Source organism: Pongo abelii, chromosome 5, assembly GCF_028885655.2.
Source record: "Pongo abelii isolate AG06213 chromosome 5, NHGRI_mPonAbe1-v2.0_pri, whole genome shotgun sequence".
In the NCBI taxonomy this organism is placed as follows: Eukaryota; Metazoa; Chordata; class Mammalia; order Primates; family Hominidae; genus Pongo; species Pongo abelii.
Window position 1 is genome coordinate 435,869 of NC_071990.2, and position 20,663 is coordinate 456,531.

At 39.5% G+C, this 20,663-nt stretch overlaps 1 protein-coding gene across 8 annotated transcripts in view; it reads right to left on the reverse strand.

Moving 5' to 3' along the window:
* The window catches only part of EXOC2 (exocyst complex component 2), a 204,859-nt gene that overhangs the window by 88,167 nt on the left and 96,029 nt on the right, over positions 1 to 20,663 (reverse strand). For all 8 annotated transcript variants that reach the window (XR_008525798.2, XR_008525797.2, XM_054556853.2 and 5 more), the window contains 2 exon segments: positions 16,516 to 16,634; positions 341 to 466 (listed from right to left, as the gene is read on the reverse strand). Coding sequence is in view for 6 of the 8 variants with exons in the window: in XM_054556853.2 (XP_054412828.2) it covers positions 341 to 466; positions 16,516 to 16,634 (245 nt within the window). In the remaining 2 variants the exon portion in view is untranslated.

Consider the following 20,663-nt stretch of genomic DNA (forward strand, 5'->3'; position numbering starts at 1 on the left):
GTTGCAAATTCCATCTTAATGAAGTTCTCACAGAATTTTTTTCTGTGGCACTTTAAAAAAATTCAACCACAGAAAAAGTAAAACTAGACTTGAACTAAATTTGTTTAACAAACACTGACCTGCACCCAATGACTTAAAAATCAAATAGCATTTCTTTAAATGTAACATATATTTTAATTATTAAATTACTGGTAGTTACTGTAACAAGCAAAAGCGATGATGGCTGATAATACTTAGCACCAGTAACAACACAAATTGGGGAATTTTCCAAGAGAAGAATGTTTGAAATTACACAAGTACAAATTTAAAAGACTCAGTGGCAGTGGAGGGAGATACTTACTGTCGTCTCGACCAGACTGAAAGCTGCTGCCCCTCTTCAGGGATGCTGTCTGACTGAGATGGCCCAACACTGAAGGACGTGTATCATTATCGAGATCCAACATGGGACTGTGCAGGCCTGGGTTACCTGGGGAAGAAAGGAGAGATACACAGAGTATATAGCATGCTCTATATACTCTTGCTTAGTTGATTTAACGGTCTGCTTCTCTAAGGCTATTTCTTGCTCAATTGCTCCACTCTTAAATAAGGCATTTATTAAATAAAATAAAAACTATTTTCTCTAAATAGATTTTAAAAGTTATTCTCAGTTCAGCAAAACTGGGTGGTGGTGGGAGGATAATGCTATAAACACAAAAAGTAGCAGGAAAAAATCATATTTTGCAAAACAACTTTTGGCACTAGGAAAGACAATGGAGTTCAGACTCTTCTGTTTCTTTAAATGTAGGGGACTTACACATTTTTGTAGCATAAATCTCCTGTGACTTCTCCCTTAATGCCACACTTTACATTTAAATCCCCAAATCCCACCATTTGTTTCCTGGACACATGGGATTTCACTCCCTATCGCTTTTCTTGATGCCAGTCATCTAGTGTGGATCCTTTTCACCTCACACTTCATATTCCAGAAGCCAGAACATTCTATCACTATCAAGAAATGGTCTTTATTGTCTCACACTCAAATACTGCTTTTCTGATTCTCATCTGAGAAGTCTTCCAGAAAACCGGCAGGATAAAGTCTACCCCAATGTTTTCGAATCCAAATTATGCTGAGAATTAGGGAACAATTTTTCTAAAATGGATCACAAAAGCCATTAGGAATAGAATTCCATGTTGCCAAACACGTTAGTAAGGACATTGGCTTGAAGAGGTAAAATTGACCTTGTTAGTCTGAAACACCACTCTAAGCTCTTTAGCTGAGTATTCAAAGAGCTTCAAAATAAACTGAATTCAATGTGCATTTACAGAGTACTTACAGTACTGTGCACGGGACACTTAAATACTCTCCCTACAGAAATGCACCTTACATTTTGCTGCCTTATTTGCTATCCTCTCTACTGGAAAGGCCTCACTCATTTTTTCCTCTTCATCCATTTAAACCCACATCCTGAAAGATGCCACTTGAAATACAGCTATTACACAAGGTCACCTCTTACTCTTATCTACCTAAATTGCTACCTATCTTTTCTGCCCTCTGACAGCAGTGAGAACGTATATAATTTAATCGACTTCACATTCTACCGTCTGTAGTTCATTAACAGCTAGGTCTTGCCTATCTCCACCAAAGACCGCTGTTTTCTCAGGGATAAGAAGTAAATATATCTCCATGTTCCCCATAGTCATTGGACCTTACACGAGTAACTCTCGCCACATGTAGTAAGTGACTAACACTAAAAAATATATTTTTTATTTTATAACTTAATAGAATATTAAAAGCCTACAGAGTTGTTTTCAGGTGCTAATATAAAATATATTTACAAATTAAAGTAATATTTTGGTGCCTCTGATAATGCAAACTATTCAAGAATATTTAACAGGTATTTCCTGAGCTCCCTCCCGCATGTGAGGAACTGCAGGCCTGGGGGATAAAGTGATGAATAATATCTAAGGCCATGCTCTCAAGACATTTACATTCTGGTAGTGGAGGCAGAAAATAAATCAACAGATAAATAAACAACAAAACTATAGCAAAAACCCGCTAAGCAGAGGAGGTAAATAGTGATTGTGTGGTGAGAAAAGGCCTGATCTGACTGAGGCCCTCCTATCGTGTGCCCCTGGACATGACACACTATCACCTCTCTCTCCGCATCCCCACAAATTCTAGCCAGTAGGTCTTAGATAAATAGAAATTAAATCATTTGAACAAATTTTTTAGTGCAACAGAAATTTTTTTGAAGACTTATTATGTTTTGGCCACTGTGCTAAATAAATGCTGTGCATACATTTGTATTTTGGAAAATATTAAAGCTAAGAAGACTTACATAATCCACTATGCTACCAAAAAAATGTGATACAGAGTAAAAAAATACAGTGAAGAAAGTATTTTTTTCTAATTGACTTTTTCTCATATAAAAATATGTTTGTGTGTGGATGTTTTAGTGATTTATGACATTTTCCTTCGAAGTTCATACAGCTGTCACTTCTATCAATTGTGGAATTCAGGAAACGAATATCAAAATATGAATTTTCTAACATACTTTAAAGAGAAAAATAAAGGGTCCCAAACTCGGCATCACATTAAAAATACATATAAAAACTTATAATTTATATTAAAATGTACATTTTTAAAGTATAAAAGAAGAATGCTTTAAAATGTTATATTTCACTTACTCTTGAAGGTTTTAGGACTATGAATTTATGATTAAGAAGGGAAACACTTCCTAGTTTCCTGAAAATATGCATATACCGTTCCTGCAAAAATACAATTATTTCAGAAAAAGTTTTTTCCTCATAACTGGTATTTTTATAACTTTAAACTGTTTAATATTAAACCATTTGTATAGTTTAAGTACATCTTGAGTTTTGTAATGGTTAAAAGATTGACTTATCTTTTCCTTTAATAACAGAAACTGTATTACTATGCTTTTGTTCTATTAGAAACCACATCATCAGTTTTCTATATCAGGAAAAGAAAGGTAACCGTGAACGAATTTTCCAATTGGTACCCTGGCATTACCAGAAGTACAACACAGCAGCAGGGAGCTAGAACAGCACATGCCCCTCCGGACTATCGGCATCTGGAATACATTTGGAAGATGTATTTCTGCTGGGTGTCCAGAAGGTGGCGCTTCACAGCTGCACACAAATGCATAATATGTCCTGTCAACTAAACAGTGGGCACTAGCTTAGAAATGTATTTCTCTCCCTAACACTCATACTTTTCTTACTGTCAAAAAATAATCTCAGAACGAGTTATTTTATAGAGAATTAGAAAGCTTATGTTTTGAAGAGAAAAGCATCACAAACATTTTAAATATCAGTTGTCACAAATTATGTATGACCAAGTGTCAAAAAAAAAAACACCTTGATAATTCTGACACTCCTTTTAAATTACATGACTTAATATTTCTAACACACAAAATTATTACAAGTATGAACTGGTTTCATGAGTAAGCATTTCTATAAAAAAAAGAAAACAGTTTCTATAAAATATAAAATCAGCAAAAGGCTTTAAATATTTCACGTATCAGTCTATTTTGTCTTGTTTCACCTTACAATATGATAGCAATATCTCATTTAAAAAACTATACACATTACATAAAGCATATGGTGGCCGGGTACAGTTTTTTTTGTTGTTGTTTTTTGTTTTGAGATGAAGTGTCACTCTGTTGCCCAAGCTGGAGCCCAGTGGCACGATCTTGGCTCACTGCAACCTCCAACTCCCGGGTTCAAGCGATTCTCCTGCCTCAGCCTCTCAAGTAGCTGGGACTACAGGCATGTGCCACCATGCCTAGCTAATTTTTGTATTTTTAGTAGAGACAGGGTTTCACTATGTTGGCCAGGCTGGTCTTGAACTCCTGACCTTGTGATCTGCCTGCGTCAGCCTCCCCAAGTGCTGGGATTACAGGCGTGAGCCACCACGCCCAGCCCCGGGTGCAGTTCTTAACATCCCGTAACAACATAAAACTGTGTTTGACTCTGCCCTTTTCAAACTAATGCTGCATTGATGGGAGTTTTCAGAGGTTACTTGTTTTCTTGGCAGTAAATTTTCTCTAAAAATTAACTGTTCCTAGAATTTTTTTTCTGGATGAAAATTTTTAAAAAGCCTTTTTTTCAAGCAGGAAATCATTACCTTGGGCCCTGATGAAAAGGTTATAACTATGTTTTCATTTGGGCCAATACTACCAAATTGTTCCCTAAGTTTGAAATTGAGGCAGGGACTAATTTTATTAAGAATTTCCATGGTCATGCAGTTGTATCAGGTTCGGTGGCAGCTCACGGAGCCACTGACCTACCCTGTAAGATATACCTGTAAAGATTAGGGCTTTATACTACGCAATTTTAAAAGTCTTTTTAGCTATAAAACTCTGACTCTATGATTCAAAGTTTAAATCAGAACCTTCAACACCACTGAGAACAACACAGAAAAGACGTTTATTCCGATCACTGTTCATACAGTTTAGGACACTGATCAGTGGTGGTGTCATTTTAAATGTATAAAAAGTTTGCCTCTACACATGGAGCAAATGTGAAAATTATGTGTTAAAATGGAAATTACATCACAAAAATACTAAAAGCAATAAAAAAGTAACAGTGTGGCCAGGCGTGGTGGCTCATGCCTGTAATCCCAGCACTTTGGGAGGCCAAGGTGCGCGGATCATTTGAGGTCAGGAGTTCGAGACCAGCCTGACCAACATAGTGAAAACCCCATCTCTACTAAAAATACAAAAAAATTAGCCAGCGTGGTGGCACATGCCTGTAGTCCCAGCTAATCGAGAGGCTGAGGCAGGAGAACTGCTTGAACCCGGGAGACAGAGATTGCAGTATGCCAAGATCACGTCACTGCACTCCGGCCTGGGAGACACAGCGAGACTCTGTCTCAAAAAAAAAAGTAACAGTGAAAACTGTATCAGAATTTTATAATATTTGTTATGGACTTCAGGCTGGCTATTTTCAAGATAGTAAGCACAGTAATAAACATACGCAAATGAGTGAGTGCTTGTAAGATCAAAAACATTTGGTTGTATCTCTCAACATTACCTGAGGAATAACTACAGATTACTCTGAATACAAAATTGCAAACAGGCACATCACCCTATAGTGTGGGAAATCATCACCGTAGTATTTCTAATTACAAAATTCTATGTGATGTTTGCAGGAAAAATGATATAAAAAAAATTCTGGAAATAAATATTCTTAGGATCTAGCTATATCTTTTAACTTCCCCACATTAGTATTTGAGTTATTATTTTGTCAATATATCAAAGAAAAGATACATATGTTATCACAAATGCCTGGAATTAGTATCTTGGAAGGAAAAAAAAAATCCTTTAACCACTTAACATTAAAAAAAAGACACAACTGTTTGTAACTACTGGAAGTCAAAAGTTAGTATTTATTTTTCCAGTTAAATAATGCTTCTATAACATATGCTTGCAACATCCTCAAAATTCTTTTTCTAATTTTAAGTATGCAGATACATATAACAAATTATAAACTAACATAAAATTAGAAAAAAATACCTCTAGAAATTTTAACAAGAGAAAAACAGTTGGAAATTTGTTTTCAGAAGTTGCAGAAATAATTTTCTTCAGAAAACTAATGAAACAATCCTAGTCACTTCACTAGAAGTGTAGAAATAATCAAAAATTTAAAATTTATTATTTTTCTAAAAGAAAGTAAACAATCTTTGACAATTGAGACTCTATAGAAAATGCTTATTATACCTAGAATTCTGTGGGACTTCCAGGAAACCATATCAGTCAAATCCTTTCCACTCAAAGCTGTGCAAGTCTTTCTGATTTTAAATAGTCAGTATTTTTTTTTTTAACAGACTCTATACCACAAAAAGGGCAGAAGAGACCCTTCTTAAGGGAAGCCTGCAGATGCGAAGCCAGGTCAATAAGATTACTGTATTTTCTCATCCTTCATGCCTACTACAGCCAGTTTTCTCACAGTCTACAATAGTGTAGGGAACACTGATCTGCAGCCTCAGACTCTCAGAAGGGTGGCTGACTTCCTCATGGCCCTTAAACACCTTTGAACACATTTCCCTGCACACAGCGGGCCCTTGTCCTGCGCAGCAGCCCGACCACCCACTGTTGCTTGTTGACTAAACACGGGCCGGGAGCCTCCGCAGACACAGGCAGGATGGGATTCCTTTCAAGCACACCAGACACAAGAATTTCAGTGCCAAAGCTGGGGGTGGGGGTGGGGGTGGGGTGGGCGTATCAAGGCAGAGTTACAAATTCCTCAGGAATTAGACCTGTGTCAACAGATAAAAATGCTTTTTGATCTTCTGATTATACATGTATACATACACATATATATGTGTATATATATAACATTTTTAAAGTTCTGACAGGGGTATTTCCTTAATTTAAAGAGAATCATTTAATCCAAATTAAACAAAGGGAGGCACAGTTAAGAAGCCCCTGTTAACTCACTCACTCAGGACTGTCCTTCACAGGCTCCAGGCAGCATTTCAGATGTGCATTTCAGCATCATTCAAAGCAAGAGTTCACAAAAGGAAATGTAAATTAAAAGCAAAACTACAGGTATAAACTTTGAAGAAGCATTTATTAGCTACCATTGGCCAGTTACGCGAGAATCATATATTTGTAATAAGTAAGCTGGATAAGTGAATAACCAAAATGAAATGTATGTTTTTGTCAAAGTCCTATGTCTTTTAGCAGTTTCATATAGATTTACATGCAGAAAAATGCTTAGAACATATAAAGGAATTACAAAAATAACAGAATACAGAACAAAAATACTTATAATTATCAGTATTTTTAAATTACCAAGTAAAGTTAGCATTCAATGTGTGTTTGACATTCATCATCAAAATTTTTTTTCTATGAAGGACGGGGACAAGCTTAGACATGAAATGACTTCCGGCTGCCAGAAGTCTTCTTCCAGATGCACAGTAAGCCAGGGCAGTAGAAAAGAACCAGCTGCTACAATCACAAATTGAAAAGGTCCTTTTCACATAGCCTTTTTGGCCTGTCTGATCTAAAAAAGATAGATTATTCATTGTAAGGTGAATAGAATCTATTATAAAACAGGAGACACAAAAAAAAGAGACCTTAATCCAACCTTTTCTTGTGATATTCAACAGCTGTTACTTTACTACATGGGGATCTACAAATGAGTGCTATGCTGTTCCAAAAGAAATCAAATTCTCAAGTCCCAGGTTACTGACTTAAAAAAAAAAACTGCTTAATAATTACAAGTATTAATTATTAGTCTTAATTTTAATTTGGGGGATAAATTGCTTTCAAATTAGATTTTAAATCAAATCATTATGTAAAATGATTATGTAAAAACTTGCTGATCTGCATTCTGGTAATTAAAACTGCTTATATAAACGTATACTATTCACAAATAACAGTAACCGTTTCTAATGATATGCATTTCAAGTCTAAGTTGTGGCATATGAAATACTACCTGGGTTTTTTTCTTTCTCTGAAAAAGTGACAAAAGGAAAAGGAAAATCAGATCACTGGCTTGCCAGAGGAAAGATAATTTTGATTGCAATCATAAACTGGTACTCTTCTTCCACTTCCCTCTCCTGAATCTACTTTCTCACTGTGTGCATATACACTGCATACATAGCACAGCTTACACATCTTAAAGCAGGTAAATAAAACCCCACTAAGCATTTCATCTTCTAAAGACAATTTGGAAAAACTCTGTCATCACAGCATGTAAACGAACAAGTGCATAGCAGAAGCTTTCCCTGGAGGTCAGCCCACTGGCAGCTGCACGCAGGTCACAAAGGCACCACCCCAGCGCTGAGCTGCAGGGAGGAGAAGACGGGAAGAAACTAGCATCTCATGTTTGTACTTGCTGCAGTTGTGCCTTTCCTTTTTTTAAACCAACCTCTCTCATCCTGGGTTCATGCTGTGATAAATATTCAGGAGAGAAACCATTTTTTAAATCTCTAGAAAATTAACTCCATAAAAAAAGAAGCTTCCTAATGTACAACCTCATTATGATAACTTTAAAATTAAAATTATAATTTTATTAAAAGATTTAGCATATATACAACAATACACTTATACTGACTTTTTAACTGTGAAAATATTTGCATGGTTCCATAGAAAATTCAATGAATCTGCTAGCGGTTTCCTAATGGAGGCTGTAATTTAATCTCGCATACAGGAAGTCTACCTAACCCTGCATTATGGTAATACCAGAATTATATGTAATATTAACCCCAATAATATTTGTAAAAATGATATAAAATATGTACATAAAGGTCCTAGCTGTATTTTTTTAAATAGCAAGATATGACAGTTTAATTATACTATGTAAATTCAAAATCATAAATTGTAATACTATGATTTATGCTTGTATGTTATGAGCTTGTGTTGAAAATACGGACTTTGTGTATCTTAAGGTTCTTGGAGTAACATAAATGTTTTTATTTCTGTCAGCAAGTAATTACTACTCTTGTGAGTGTTAGAAATTATTAAAAGGGTAGATATTTAGCACAGCCTGTTATTCAGTTTTCTTTCTATAATAGCTCTACCGCTGTGATGACTCAAAATAAACCACTCGGATGGAACAGATCATCTCTAAGTTTTCAAAGAGAACCTGAGCCAGGTATAAATGTCTTTTCTTCTGCTCTGTGAGTTTCTGGAGAACTTACTGCTTACTTAACAGTGTGGCTCATGTTCTAAATGTTGCCTATTGAACCCTAATTCTAATTATGTCCTTTTGAGAAGTTCTAATTAAGTATATCTCTGAAAGAAGGTAACACTTAACTCTATGAGTAGCCTGATGCCTTCTCCCTTAAGTTATCAGACATAGCCAGCATATATTTTAACTCACATTCAGAACAAAGAAAAAAACACCTTTGAAGACCACCTTTAAAAATCCTGTTTGTGAATGTCAGTAGGGGGTTAACCAAAGGCTTTTCCTGGCAGGAAACCTCTGAAGACTCAGTCTAATTTTGGACCTATTTCACAGGAATTTTAAGAGACGGGTGACACTTCTTATAAGGTAGTAAAAGTTTAACATGTATAACAATTCAGAACACAAGGCTGCTTTGAACATAGGGGAAGAGAAGCAAAATGGTTAACCTGTTCAGGCTGGAAAAACACAATAAACTCTTCCATCAGTATTTAAAAGGTTTCAAGATGAGTTTTTAAAATATTAACCTTAGTTTTGCTCTTGTTTTTCCCATCTTTTTTCACCCTTAGAAAAACCTAAATGATCATATTTGGGCTACAGAGTTAGAGGATGGAAGAGGCATGTGGAGCGTTTGGGGGAAAGGACCAGGTGTGTGTAAGGTGCAAGGGTAAGCTCCTGTCCTGGCCTCGTGTTATACTCCGAAGAGCACCATCTGCTAGCACCAGTGTATATTATTACTACAAAAACGAGTCCAGAGAAGGATCTAATGCAGGACTCATAGAAATATCAATTGTACGGCAAACTCTGCTGCCAAATGCTTCATCTACAAAAGGATCTTTCCTGGAAAAAGGCAGCTTTGTATGTAGGACTGCTGTCTCTGAAAATCTACCACCATCTTTGCTCATAAAATTTTCTCTGAATACCACAGGGCTACATACAATTAACATTTTTTTCCCAAACCATCAAAGTGAAAAGCAAAAGTCTTTGCTTTAAAAAAGCAGACTTAAAAAAATATTTATATGTTAGATTTCTTAGATTCATGCACAAAGACCACATTTACTTTAAAAAGACCTCAAGAATTATTTTTGTTTGAAATATTTATAGTCTATCCATTTAAAATTACATTTCATTTCACAAAGCTATTCTTGTTCTTATCCATTGTTCTGCTAGTGGATTTACTTAAACAATTTTACAGTGTTAGTAGTCTAAGTACAGATATTACAATAAAGGAACTACTTACAACTTGTTTTCTTTACACTGGAATGTAGTAAGCTTTCATTTTAAAGGCAGGTTCCTGAGAAAACCCGCATAAAAACAATGCAGCTTTATAACAAAGTACCAGATAAAATGTAGGCAGTCCTTTTACGGCAAATCATTTCTAAGCAATTTCTTACTGTAGTAATTGCGTTTTCAAATGCTCTAGCCTTCAGTGGACAGCTATAATCAATTCAAGGAAACAGCAGGTGCCAAGCAAACAAGTAAGTACTCTGTCACCGAGCCCTGGGCATCAGAAAATAACCAGACACACTCGAGTCAAGAGAGAGGTGGCATCTGCTGCAGGCTGCCGGCTCCTCAGCTTTACATCCAACTTATGTGCCATGAGTTCCTTTGGCTCTGATGGGGGCACTGCAGGCCTTCCCAGGGACAGCCTTACATTTCCCAGGATCCCTCCTAGGTGACTGGATGCTCTCTCACTCACCTCCATCTTCTTAACTTGCTCATTCTCAGAGCATTTATTTACATTGCATATATAATTTTAGAAGTGAGTGATGAGGTCTATGTAAAATTCCCTTAATAGAATTCACCTATGTATAGCAAAATAGCATAAAAGTAATAAAGACCAGAAGCACTTCATCTAGCTTGGTTAGTTTCAGGTGCAGCTCTTCATGAATCCCCAAATACCAGCCAGCCTTCCCTTACCAGGGGAATGCTCATCTGCTCTGACATCACATTGAGAAATCCCGTTTGATGCAATATTTGCTCCAACAATGTAACTCAGAGGGAGGTGTTCAGTAACCTATTCCATAACTCACTGGTCTGGAGGGAGTGTGATCAGGTGAGAGGAGGAGCGATCTGGACACCCACTAGTCCCACCCCTACTCAGGATACGGAGGACGTGGGTCTGTCCTGTGGCTTCTCTGAGACACCTTTGTCACATGCGAAATAGATCTAAAGGCATCCACAAAACTAGACAGTTTCCCAGATTTCTTCCACATCTAAAATGTCACAATTATGAGAGGATGCTCAAAGGAAATTCCAAACAATATTTAGTAGGCATTCCCCCATATTACATTTATATTATATATAATTAGGACAATAATAAAACATCCACCAAGGGTCCCTCGTCAACAACAGTTGTAGATCACATAAAAGAAAATTTGTGTGTATTCCCAGCAAACTTATAATTAAGGCAAATATTTTATATAAACACACGCACACATACACATACATAGATATGACATTACCTGTAGATGTAAATGTAGATATGTGTATTTTCTTTTCTTTTTTTTTTTTTTTGAGACCAGAGTCTCGCTCTGTTGCCCAGGCTGGAGTGCAGTGGCACAATCTCGGCTCACTGCAAGCTCCGCCTCCCGGGTTCCTGCCATTCTCCTGCCTCAGCCTCCTGAGGAGATAGGACCACAGGCACCCGTCACGCCTGGCTAATTTTTTGTATTTTTAGTAGAGACGGGGTTTCACTGTGTTAGCCAGGATGGTCTCGATCTCCTGACCTCATGATCCACCCACCTCAGCCTCCCAAAGTGCTGGAATTACAGGCATGAGCCACCGCACCCGGCCATAGATACGTGTATATTAAAGTTAACATGTGTGCAATGATATACACATATAGAAATGATCACATACAGAAAAACATCGAAGTGCAAACTGGCCAAAGCACACTCTATTTCACTAATGGCGAATTCTCCTTCCATTCGAGGAAACGTTCTGTCCGCGTCTGTGCCACATTTCATTTATCATTTGCCTATGCACCGAGTATCAGCTCAAAGGCAATGCTATTGATGCACTCAGAAAGATACTGAAGAAATTAAACTTTCTGAATTTGAAACTGGAATATTTCATATTTTAAAAATATTCATATTTTAGGTAATGGTCATGGTATTTTGGCTACAGTTTTTAAAAAGAATCCTTATTTCTAAGAATTACATACTGAATTAATTATGGATAAAATGATGTGATCTGTTTTAAAATAATCCAGGGTGAGGAAGGGGAGAGAAGCAGGTAAGACTGGCAATGAGCTGATAAAATGAGATTGGCTATGAGTTGGTAACTGCTGAAGTCAGGGTGAGTACATGGGGTATTGTTACATTATCCTTTCTGCTTTTAAATATAAGTGGGATTTTCCAAAATTTAATAGTGAAAATCGCTTCTGACCTAAGTTCAAAAAACCACCCCAGTTTTCCAGTTAAAAGCCTCTCATGTGCTAGAATTACCTACATTAGATTAGCAGTGTTTACTGACAACGACAGAGGGAGCAGTTAAGCATGTTCTGAATGTCAAAAGAAAAAATAAAATGTGAATTTAAGACATTTATATTGCATTGTCATTAAAATTGTAAAGTTCAAAGAGTTGTAAGGAATTGTTTCCACTTTTCTTTTTTTTTTTTGAGATGGAGTGAGTCTCCCTCTGTTGCCCAGGCTGGAGTGCAGTGGTGCGATCCTGGCTCACCATAACCTCTGCCTCCTGGGTTCAACTGATTCTCCAGCCACCATGCCTGGCTAGTTTTTGTATTTTTAGTAGAGACAGGCTTTCACTATGTTGGCCAGGCTGGTGTCGAACTCCTGACCTTGTGATCCACCCGCCTGGGCCTCCCAAAGTGTTGGGATTACAGGCGTGAGCCACTGCACCGGCCCTCCACTTTCTAATGAAAAGATGAAGTAATGAAAGTAACCTGAGGCACTGCTCCCATTCCATGCACATTCTTTCGATTATTTCCCAAGTGATGAACAAGGTGCGCAACAAGCTTGCTCAGAGTAAGTGAGTTACACAAAAGCTTCTGTCACCTTTTCTTTTTTCAAAACGCTGATTTTAAGCAATTTAGAATGAACATATATATAGCCATAAATTAAGATGTCAGGGAAGGAAAGATGACGGTGTGTTTCCCTCTATCTTTGAGAAAGATTCAGACCTTTGGTGATGGAATACTGGTTATCAGATATTTGAAGTAAAGATATGACAAGATAGATGAAATTTTCTGGAATTTTTCCAATTTCAAAAAGTCCATATGTTGTCTTCATAAATTACACACATATTCCAGAAATTCAAATATTTTCATACCAAATTAGGTATTCAGTTTGTTTCCTGAAAGTATAAGTAGGAAAATCCTTGGTCAGACCACATATCCTATCTGTATCCAGTGAATATGGTGACTGCATTCATCACCACCTTTGCTGGAGAGCAGTGACATTTGTGGAACACCTGCAAAGTGTCTAGAACGCTTCTCAATGCTGATCTAGAGAACTGACTGTCAAGCACCTGCAAAGTGTCTAGAACGCTTCTCAATGCTGATCTAGAGAACTGACTGTCGAGCACCTGTACGGTGTCTAGAGAATGCTTCTCAATGCTGATCTAGAGAACTGACTGTCGAGCACCTGCATGGTGTCTAGAACGCTTCTCAATGCTGATCTAGAGAACTGACTGTGGAGCACCTGCATGGTGTCTAGAACGCTTCTCAATGCTGATCTAGAGAACTGACTGTCGAGCACCTGCACGGTGTCTAGAGAACGCTTCTCAATGCTGATCTAGAGAACTGACTGTCGAGCACCTGCACGGTGTCTGGAAGGCTTCTCAATGCCTATCCAGAGAACTGACTGTCGTTGTTTAGGTTCAACTGAGATTTCACCTCCTCTAGGAAACTTCCCTGGACTTCCCCTCAACCAGACTGCACCCTCCTATCATACATTTTCATACAATTTTGTACTCCCCACTTCCTCACACTTTTCACTATTCCAACTGAATACATGCCTATGTGATTTTTTAGATGGTGTGTTTCTCACTAGACCACAAGCTCCAAGAGGCCAGATCGCACTGCACTTCCTGCTCCTGGCACAGCACCCAGCACCTTGGTGATCAGCCCTGGCTGCACCTGAATCGCCCGGGAGCTTGAAAATGCCTACGCCTGGACTCCAGCCACAGAGATTAGAATGTGCTTGGCACGCAGGGAAGGGGTAAGGCCAAGAATTGATAACTGGTTGTTAAAAAGCCCCGGTGGACACGTGGTGGTTCACGTTTGTAATCCCAGCACTTTGGGAGGCCGAGGCAGGTGGATCACGAGGTCAGGAGATCGAGACCATCCTGGCTAACACCCTGACGGGGTTTCACCCCGTCTCTACTAAAAATACAAAAAAATTAGCCAGGCGTGGTAGCGGGCGCCTGTAGTCCCAGTTACTCGGGAGGCTGAGGCAGGAGAATGGCGTGAACCCGGGAGGCGGAGCTTGCAGTGAGCCGAGATTATGCCACTGCCCTCCAGCCTGCGTGACAAAGCGAGACTCCGTCTCAAAAAAAAAAAAAAAAAAAAAAAAAATTCCCCAGTGGACTCTGATGGGCCCTTAAGGTTGAGAGCTCTGCCAAACAGAGTAGACTCAAAAATTATTAGTTGAATCAACAGAGAAATAAATATGTAAGGCTTTCTAAATATTCCCAAAGACTGCAGACTGTGTGTAACATTTGCTGTCATCTTCACTTGCTAAAAATACAAAATAATTAATGACATTAATGGGGATGTTGACACGGCTTCAGCAGAGATACTTGGGTTTTCTTAAATATCAAACATAGAAAAAAATGGAATCAGAGCTGGAAAGTACTCAAACCCAAGCCAACTAATTCATGACAAAACTATGCTAGAAAGAAACAACGGCGACCTCTCCATTGTACTTCCTTCTCTACCGAGACTGCTCTCCTGTTACAGCTCCTGATCCTCCCCGGGACCTGATGAGGCCATTACTCCTTTTCATGTCATCCAGTTAGGGGTTCAGGCCACCGGCCCTGCATTTGCCAGAGTCACCACCAACAGCGTAAGAGCAATCCTAAGGACATGTCTCTTCCATCTTCTGCTTCGTCTTGGAAGTTCTGCTGACTACTCCCTTCTGTTTTCCTCCTACCATGGACACCCCGTCTTCGTTTCCTCTGCAGGCTTCTCTTCTTCCACCAGCCCCTAAAACTTCACTTGTCAGGACTCTTTCCTGGGTTTGCTTCTTTTTTCATCTTCTTGGGTAAATGCACGAGTTCCAAGGGACCACCTGTACGTCCACCATGCTCAAATTTCTCAGCCTCTAAATCCAACTACTTCCATCTCTATTTACATGTCAGACAACCCCAAGTCAAGCTGTCCAAACAAAGAGGCGGAATCGCTTTTCTCCCCGATGTTCCCTAACTCAATGGCACCATCACCCTAACTAGCTGCCAGTCAGCCACCGGAAATCACTGCCCATCCCTTCCTCCTCTTCATTTGTCCATCATCCAGCCCTATCAGTTCTATTCCTGAACAGCCCTGGAGTCCATGCTCTTCTTCACATTCCCACTACCTCCACATCGGGTGGGGTGCCTGTCTCCTCACCAGCTTCACTGCTCTGGGCTTGCTCCCTCTCATCCACCCACTATGGGCGGCCAGAGTCGTCATCTTTTCAAAAGTTAAGTCTGAGCTTGCCTTCCCCCAATCCACCGATCCCCGCTTAAAATCCGTCAGCGACTCCCCATCGCACTCTGGGTGAAGTCCAAACCTGTCATAGCGGCCAAGAAAGTTCATCTCTTCACTCCACCTCCACGCTCTAAGCTCCAACCACACAGGATTCGGAGGCCTTCTTGTGCTTGTAACCTGTGCACATTCTCCCTTCCTGGGACAGTCTTAAATGCTTTCCTCCTCTATTTCAACTGGCAAGTACAGACACCCTTCTGATCTCAAAAGAGATGTCACTTCCTTCAGCTCTCCGAATGTCACTCCCCTGACCTCAAAACCCTGGATCAGAGGCTACTCCTAAGCACTCCAATGTCACTGAGAACTTCCCCAGTCATAGGAAACAGCACATAATATTCTAACAGCTGGCTGGTTACCTGTCTACCCTACTATTTTGTGAGCTTGCATGAGCCAGGCCCTTGTCTGTTGTCCTGACTACTGTGACATTAGCACCCCAACAGTGTCTGGAGCATAGCAGGCATTCAATATACTCAATATTCTCCAAATGATAGTATACAAACAAAAGCCAATACACCTGCATGCAAATAGACCTTTGACTTCCCTCCCCCAGCTTCCCTCAGGGCCTCCACGCAGGTGGTCCCTTTCTCAAGCTGAGGTGGCTAGTAAGCTACCTTTCATCCTTCCCGTTCTAATATGGAGGCTTCTCTGAGACATTCCCACACCAGCCATCTAAAGCATTCTCCTCAGTTACTCCCTTTTGGGACATCCTGATTTTCTTTTTTCTTTTCATCACCTGTCCCAGCATTTTATTTGGTTAGTTACATGTTTAGTGGCTTTTCCTTCCTCTAGCGGTAACTCCGGGAGGCAGCGGCTATGTCTTGCTAGCGATGGGTGCAGTGCCTGGCACAGAGCAGGACTCAACATACACGTGACGAGACGATGTGCAGACCGATAGTCACCAAAGACCAATGTCACTTCCTCGGCATCACGCTGCCTGCCCTGAAATGTCAACACTGTCCACCAACCGCAAAAACACACATGATAAAAGAGTTGTCCCTTTTCATTAGTACAATGCTAACCAGTGGCTAAAAAACCACAAAACAAGCAAAAGACAATAATAACAGATACCAAGTAAATTAGGTAGTCAGTGCCTTCATCATTAAACGTTCCCAAAATGTATCAAAATGACACGAAGGAATCACATAACACATTGGAAGAGAAATCCTTGCCTTTCAGTTCTTTCACATAGCCCTCTTTGCAACTGTGCATGAGCTGAAGGATCCACTTGTGTTGGGCTCCAATGCATTGCCAAGCGGGGTCACCAGGGGCGTGAAGGTCAGACAGGTACCTGAAAAACCAAGTCCAAGGTTGAGGCCAAAGGGAAATGCTGGCATATTTTAAAATCATTACTTTTTAAAGGCTAAAATTTTATCAACTAGTCTTGTCCCCTGTCAAATATTAGTCTTTAATATTTAATTCTCAATAAAATATATTCGAATTTCTTGGCTAGGTGAGATGGCTCCTGCCTGTAATCCCAGCACTTTGGGAAGCTGAGGTGGGTGGATCACCTGAGGTCAGGAGTTCGAGACCAGCCTGGCCAACGTGCTGAAACCCTGTCGCTACTAAAAAATACAAAAATTAGCCAAGTGTGTTGGTGTAAGCCTGTAATCCCAGCTACTCGGGCGGCTGAGGCAGGAGAATCGCTTGAACCCGAGAGGCAGAGGTTGCAGTGAGCTGAGATCTCACCACTGCACTGCAGCCTGGGCGACAGAGTGAGACGCCATCTCCAAACAAACAAACAAGCAAACAAACAAACAAAAAAAAAACAAACAGCAGAGCGTGAAAATTTTTTCATATAAATGATAAAACTATTAAAAACAGCTCTTTGTAAAAAGATAAGGACAATTTGCAGTGACCCTATCTACTTGATGAGCATTTTTCTTTATATTTATATTTAGTTCACAAGAGTTTTTCTACTTAGTTCAGAGTCATGTATGAGACACAGGTGGGAGCCAGCAGATACTGGGCAAATATTTTTAAAATTTCAGATGTTTTTTAATTCCTTTCTGATATGAAATATGGCCACGAGATGGCAGTATGGCACCGCTTTCTAAAACTAGCTAAATGAGGGCTAACCGAACTGTGAAGAGATTTGGTGACAACACTCACCTCTAAAGTCTACACTCATGACTGAGAAAATATTTCTCTAGGAAATATAGTATAGTTTGGTGTTTTTCTTAGTTTCTAAATATTCTTAAAATATATCAAGTCTTTGTCTATAAAACACCCAAATCCATAGAGACTATTTAAATATATTTCCATAGAAAAATTTCTGTCAAATATTATTTAAGATTTGGCCCTCAGCCCTCACAAAATATATAAATATAGCCAGCTAAATCCAATTAAATCAACTCCAAAAGCATGTCCAGATGAATTTATTGTCTTAAAACTGTTGTTCAGCCATATGCCATTCTTTGTCTCTGGGTTAGAGGTTTTTGTTCAGTGGTAAATCATCATCAATGTCTCCAGGCTGACCTTGGGCCAGACCTCAATCCCTCAGGGGTGCACCCATGCTTCCAGCCCATTCCTCCAGTAGTGACTGTGTGTTACTCAGGTATCTCAATCAGCAGCCAATCAGAGGAGAAACAAATCCACTTTGTAATATGTTAGCAACAAATAAAATGCTGAGAACACTGACATTCCCAGCTGACGGGGAGGGACTGGGTGCTGTGGAGAGCCGGATATCCAGGCATCTGCAGAGGGGCCACACTCAGGCTGCCCAGAGGTGGCCGAGAGCTGCCATCTCCTCCTCCTTGTGACCACCTACAGGTTGCAAACAGGATGCGTCTCTGTGCTGAGAAAGTGGCAGGTCAATTAGAAGGAAGAGCTTTACTCAGATTAAGAAGTCACCAGCACTCCTCCTCATAAATGAGAATAGTATCCTGGGAAGAAAACTACAATCTAACAAGTTACATTTAGCTTGGCACAGGGAATTCATTTCAGATTCCAAAATGCAGTCTGATTCTTTCTCTCACACAAGGCTTTCTTCTTTTATTACCTGAACGATAAATATAACAAATAGTACACTGTGTCTTTCTTCCCAAAGAACGTGATTCTATGCTTTCTTGCTGGGGATGATGCATTTCAGCGTTCTCCCTAAATAGGCTTGTTTTGCCTCCAAACACCTCTGCAACGCTTTTTCCTAACACTTTCACTCATGTAGCCCTCAGATTCGGTGTTAATAGTAAAATAAAGAGATACTCTTTTAGGGACGGTGTTCCTTTTAATGTTTAAATTACTGAATAGGAATGTACACAGTTCGGTACAAGGGTTCTTTCTCCAGGAGTACAGCAAGAGGAATCAATAAGCTTTGCTTAGTAACTTTTTACATTATACGTCTCTTTAAAATGTTGACTGCGTCCTTGCAAAACCTAATAACAAAAGACTTTTTCTATCATCTTATTAACGGGTATTAAAGTAAAGGAGTTTATAAGAGTTTTACAAAGCAAGATAAAGTTGTTCTCTTAGAAATTCTAGACTCAGTTCAAAAGTATGACAACTTGTGCTAGGCTCTTCAAATAAGTTTCTTGTTTCCTTTTAGTATGCAGCTAAAAATAAGTAGTTACATTTCAAAGCTCTTTGTTTAGAATGATACATGTTATTGCCATTTCTTTTAAAACTGCATATTGAGAACACTCTTTAAAAAGGCTTTTTAGATTAAAAAGCAATGTAAAGAATGTTAATTATGATGAACACAGGCTCAGTATTTTAAAATTTAAGAATAAAGGAAGTTTTTAGTCATATTTTGACATGATCTTCTCACAGCTACCAGGGATAAGATCATACTGCTGTGGAAAGGAATATGCAGAGCTTTGCTTCCTGCCAACATCAAGACAGAAATAAGGAGAGGGAGAAGAATCGGGAAGGTTTAAATTAGATAAAATAGTGAACGATATTAGAAAAAATTGTGACCAAGAGTAAGACAATACAGTGGTAATCTGATTTTCCCTTCTCCCATATGCATAATCTGGACCATGTAAGAAAACTAATACATTTCGTTCATGATAAAGCTATCTCTATTCCTGCTTGATGTTCCTAATTTCAAAGTCCAACAGGTATTTGACCTGGTTCTGATCTTATTTTTCTATTTCTTAGTGACTAAAAATTTAATTTAAAAAGGTAACAATTGCTCAGTATTTTCTCAAAGCATCATAAATAAAATAATCATTAATGAATACATAAACTATTGTTGACTTGTTTATATTTTTGCTCTTTTGCCTTTAAGATGACAGGAAAAATGGTAATTAAAAGGCTCCTTAAAAGAATCTTTTTTGGCACCACCACCTTTTAAAGGATATCCAGTAAGTTATATACTCATAAAAGCTGCACGAGTTATCCATATAGATGGTAACCCACAACATAAAGAATTTGTACACTCAACAAGATTTAACACATTACTATAGGCAAGTTTAACATAACAAATGTAAACAGTCCAGAAATACACAAAGCACACACAGTGAAGGAGCAGGGCAGGAAACAGCAGCCTCAGGACGTCTGGCGCTACCCAGCTGCATGTCCTGGACACGACGCTCAACCTCCCTGCAACTCTGTCGCTTTCTAGGTAGAAAATACAGCAGTTGGATAACTAATGTGTGGTTTATTTCCAGCTTTACATTTCTAGGATTCTACAAACCAGGAAAATCCCCCATATACATTCTTTCTTATGGAGGCAGCTTAGAGAGAAACAAGGGTGGGCTCTGACGCCAAACAGGCGTCCCGTTCCCCTGGTCACTGTGTGTGCTGGGCAAGCTTCCGTGTTTTCACCTGTACAATGGGCACCACACAGGCATCCTTTCACGGTGGTGATCAGGATTAGAGAGGACACGTAGAACACACCCCGCACAGCGCCTGAGCATGCTGCACACATGCGGGGGTGGCAGCATGCAAACACAGCACCCTCTCTTCATCCCACCGCCAGTGCCTCTGCTTGCTTCCTCCTGGGCAATACTAGTGTGCTGCCAGTGACGACGGCTCCCGCTCCCGCCGTACGCCTCGTCGCTAGGACGCAGGTCCAGGTGCGGATCTTTTCCCCGTTCACACCTGCACACACAGCAGCTTTCAGGCCAGACCCTCTTTCCAAGACAGTCTTTTCTTTTCAGAGACAGGATCTTGCTGTCACCCAGGCTCGAGTGCAGTGGTACGATCACATCTCACTGCAGTCTCGAACTCCTGGGCTCAAGAGATCCTACTGCCTCAGCCTCCTGAGTGGCTGGGACTACAGGCATGCATCCCCACATCTGGCTAATTTTTGATTTTTTGCAGAGACCAGGTTTTGCTATATTGCCCAGGCTAGTCTTGAACTCTTAGACTCAAACAA